The sequence below is a fragment of the Chironomus tepperi genome, unplaced genomic scaffold, assembly GCF_022539635.2.
Source record: "Chironomus tepperi strain 1889 unplaced genomic scaffold, CSIRO-AGI_Ctep_v1 contig_346, whole genome shotgun sequence".
In the NCBI taxonomy this organism is placed as follows: Eukaryota; Metazoa; Arthropoda; class Insecta; order Diptera; family Chironomidae; genus Chironomus; species Chironomus tepperi.
In genome coordinates, this window is record NW_027226468.1 from 1,211,145 (window position 1) to 1,214,979 (window position 3,835).

At 35.7% G+C, this 3,835-nt stretch overlaps 1 protein-coding gene across 1 annotated transcript; it reads right to left on the minus strand.

The window, feature by feature from the left end:
* Positions 1–437: 437 nt before the first annotated feature.
* Positions 438–1,645, minus strand: LOC139093885 (chymotrypsin-2-like). Its single transcript, XM_070644735.1, has 4 exons — positions 1,561–1,645; positions 1,317–1,463; positions 1,058–1,176; positions 438–992 (listed from the first exon to the last, which is right to left on the minus strand). The coding sequence occupies exons 1-4, from the start codon at positions 1,613–1,615 to the stop codon at positions 549–551; spliced, it is 765 nt and encodes a 254-aa protein (XP_070500836.1). The 5' UTR covers positions 1,616–1,645; the 3' UTR covers positions 438–548.
* Positions 1,646–3,835: the final 2,190 nt, after the last annotated feature.

Sequence of the window (3,835 nt, forward strand, 5' to 3'; positions counted from 1 at the left end):
GTCCTTTAAAGTTTGTGTCTGTTGACTTCCTGAAAGGCACAATGCGATTCGGATCGAAATCAGACGTCACAGGAGTATCTGGCATCTTCACCTCTTACCGCATATACGGCGACGTACCAGTGTCCTAGTGGACAAGATATTCTGTTTTGGTATTTTGAAATCTCCAATCGTCAGTGGACAATAACTCAGTCGACGACAAACTGTTTCATTCAATGATCGATATCGACTAGGAATCGAACCTATGATCTTAAAATAGAATCAATCAATCACAAATTCCTTACTATCTCACTTCCAGAATAGCCTGCGATTGACTTATCACTTACAAAATGGCCTGCAATCGACTTATCACTTTAAAAAACGGTCGGCAAACAGCTTATCAATAGCAGGTGCTTAACAATCCACCGAACAAAGCTCTATTAAGAATCACAAAATTGCCATTTCATTTTCAAGATAACAAACATTTTTTTATTTATTAATCTTCAAAGCCATAAGATCAAAATTCAGCTTTTAATATCACTTTTTATCAAAAAATCCAGCCATAACTCAATTTAAACTCCTGTGTTTTGTAAGATCCATTGACGATGTGATGAGATACGATCATATGCGTCTGGGAATCCTCTTGCGCATGGGATATTCCATGAGACAATACCGATAAGTTGTCCGTTCAATGTCAATGGGCCACCAGAATCTCCTTGGCAGATACCTTGTCCTTCTCTTGTGAATGTGCAGATTTTATGGTCAAAGACGAAAGCAGCATTAGCAGTTGTGTGTCTGGCACGGCAATCAGCATTTGTCAAAGTTGACTTTGTGAGTCTTTGAAGTTGATTTGGTGAAGCACCTCCGCTTTGTGTGGTTCCACCCCATCCTGAAACAACGACTGTTTGTCCACCTCCGATTGTGTTACTGTTCATGGGAATAGCACGAGCATTGGTTGTGAATGTGATGGTTGTTGCAGTTTCAACGACTGAGACATCGAAGGCAATTGTGTTTGCCTGTTTAAAATTGAAGGAATTGCCATTAATACTTAATGGACACTTAAAGCAACAGAAATACTTACATTGTAATTTGGATTGTTGATGATTCTGTTACTACGATGTGTAACACCACCGGCATTCAAAGTTGCAGTTCCAACAACAACATTGACTGAGTTTCCAGCTCTACCAACGGTACAATGAGCTAAGAAAATTAATTGAATTTTTAATTAATTGTTTGTTGGTTTTAGCATTCTTTTCATTGGAATGACGAACTTCCATTAATTAATTTCCCTTAAGGCATTTTTTGGATTTTCTGGGTCACTTGGATTTAATTTTACATACCTGCTGTAACGATCCATCTGTTGCTAATAATTGAACCACCGCAGAAATGGAAGTTAGCTAATGTTCTCAATGACACTTGCCATGGAATATCAGCAATGTTGGCATTAGTTCCTCCAACAATTCTGCTCTCGAAACCCTCACGGAGAGCTGTAAAATATTTATGTTTATGCTTAGTTCTCAAGTTTTATGACAATTGTAGCACATTAAAATCTCTAATTGTCACATAAAACTAAATTTCCCTTACGTGTAGCGAAGGCCAAAGCCACTAAAGCGCACAATACGAAGATTTGACGAATCATTTTCAACCGCAATCAAAAACTGTCTCGAATTCATTCTTGAATTGATGCTTTTATTGTAAATTGTTATCATATCTTTAAGAACTTTATCTTATCCTTATTAATGCTTCTTAAAATTTGATAATGTGATTAGATTTTTGACGTAGCTGCGACGTCATTTATTGAAGGTATTAGAGATGATAAGAATTATGGAATTGTGTGTTTTGTTGTAGAGTTTTTGTTGACATTTTGAAGATTATTGGACAATTAATGACAGTTTTGCATGAATTGAAGATCGATGCCAGTCAAAGCTTCTGTGTCCATATCGTCATTTTTATTGTAAATTCATAAGAAAGCATAAAGACTCCGAGTAGCAAGTTAGTTGCCAATTTATCAAGACAATAACAACAAATCGGCAGCCTGAAGATTGTTTTTGGCAGGGTTTTTGGCTAAAGCAGTGATGGAAAAACTTGTAGTTTCACGCTACACTTGGGTAGTATGCCTCAACTGCATACGGTTCATAGTTTCACGCTACACATTTCCAAAAAAATTTGAGGTTACACTAGTGTCGCGGCTTTGGGCTTTTGTATTGGGCTTTTGTATCTGAAAAACACTAGCGCATTGTATTGTGCTGTTTGGGTACCAAAACAGACAAAGAGAATGTTTAAGGGTAGTATGAAGAACCGTATGCCATGTGGGGTTTTGGTCGAGGATTACCACCAAGGTGTGCCCACCATGGTAGCCCTATATTGCTTTTGGGTACCTTACTGCCATTACTATACCACGAAAGCATGCTCTCTGTGCTTCTCGGACATAAAATTCAAACAGCTTTATAAATGACTTTGAAAAATCACAAACACTCAAGTGTTGATAAATTAGCACTGTTCTAAGATAAGTTCCTTAAACCTCCTTTGTTGATTAATTTAGAAATAATCATTTACGAAAATTCTATTTTAAGTCACAGATAATCGATGATAAGAAAGTTTGGCAAAAAAAAATTTATGTGTTTTCTTTTTTGATGTCTTTATCTAAAGCATATCGACTTACACAGTAAAATAAAACAAAGGACAAGTTTTGATGGAATTAAGTACTTTAATTAAAAGTATGACCACGCGAAATTTTGTTAGCTGTATCGGTAAAGTGTTCGGCTAAAGACGTCAAATGAAAATTTTGATTGTTATTTGATTGATGCAATTAATAAGTCGTTTAAAGGATGGGTGACCTGAACTCGATATAGGCGCTGGGGCTCAGTTTTATCGCAGAGTTTACGCCAAGACGGTATCGTGACTGTTGATTTTGGCTTACTTTAACATAGGATCGCATCGTGCCGCATGGATTAGTGAACAATCTCCTTTGTGATTCAAACTACTCTAAAAATTCAGTTAGTTAGGGTCAAATGAGGAAAAGTCTTAACCTAGACTAGTGTTGGGCAACCAGTGTGCCGCAATACAATAGTGTACTGCTACAATTATTCGAAAATTCCATGAACCATATGGCATCCGCGGTTCAAGTCGTGGCTTACCACCAAGGTGTGCCGCGGTATATAATTTGATCATCACTGCACTAGACATACAAAAAAGGCAAATTCCAATTAATTTTGGAAAATACCATCAAATTTCTTATCACAGAAAATAGATATCAGTCAGACAGAATTTAGGAAATTACGCATAAAATTAATCTATATCCCGGTGGGGTCATTGCCGTACATTTTTCTAAGCAGAGTTATCTAATGTTTTTGGGGTATTTTTTGTATTGTTCTCAAAAAGCACTAGCGAATATAAGAAATTTAGCTGACAGCAAGGTCAAAATTCATCCCTTGCCACACCCCCTCCCCAGTCAATATCCTAATAATCATCCGATGTTTCAATCCCATTAAATAAGCCAATCCAACCAACTCCAATGTTTTCAAAACAAAATCAAGAAATTGTAAATTCAACAAATATCAATTAGTGCAGTTAGCAATTAAAAATAAATAAAAATAAAAGTAAATGTGTAGGACATTGATCGTTACTGTAATAAAAAAAGGGAAATTATTTCTCTTTCATTTTCTCCATTGTTATCGTTATCACGCAAAAAAATTGCTTTTTTACACCTTTCCATCTCCATTCTCCAATTTTAACTTCCCCAAAAATAAATTAAATACTAAATTACTTAAAAAAAAAGTAAAAATGATAATGAGCATGAAGCAAGTTTAATGTACTTAAAATGGGTAAATTTACGTAATTAATTGAGAGTATTAAGCTA

Excerpts from the sequence above, each read along its gene's own strand:
- LOC139093885 (XM_070644735.1), bottom strand. The coding sequence starts at position 1,615 with ATGATTCGTCAAATCTTCGTATTGTGCGCTTTAGTGGCTTTGGCCTTC. Across the intron at positions 1,464-1,560 it reads GGCTTTGGCCTTCGCTACAC|CTCTCCGTGAGGGTTTCGAG; the intron begins GTAAGGGAAATT and ends AATATTTTACAG. Across the intron at positions 993-1,057 it reads TCAACAATCCAAATTACAAT|GCAAACACAATTGCCTTCGA; the intron begins GTAAGTATTTCT and ends AATTTTAAACAG.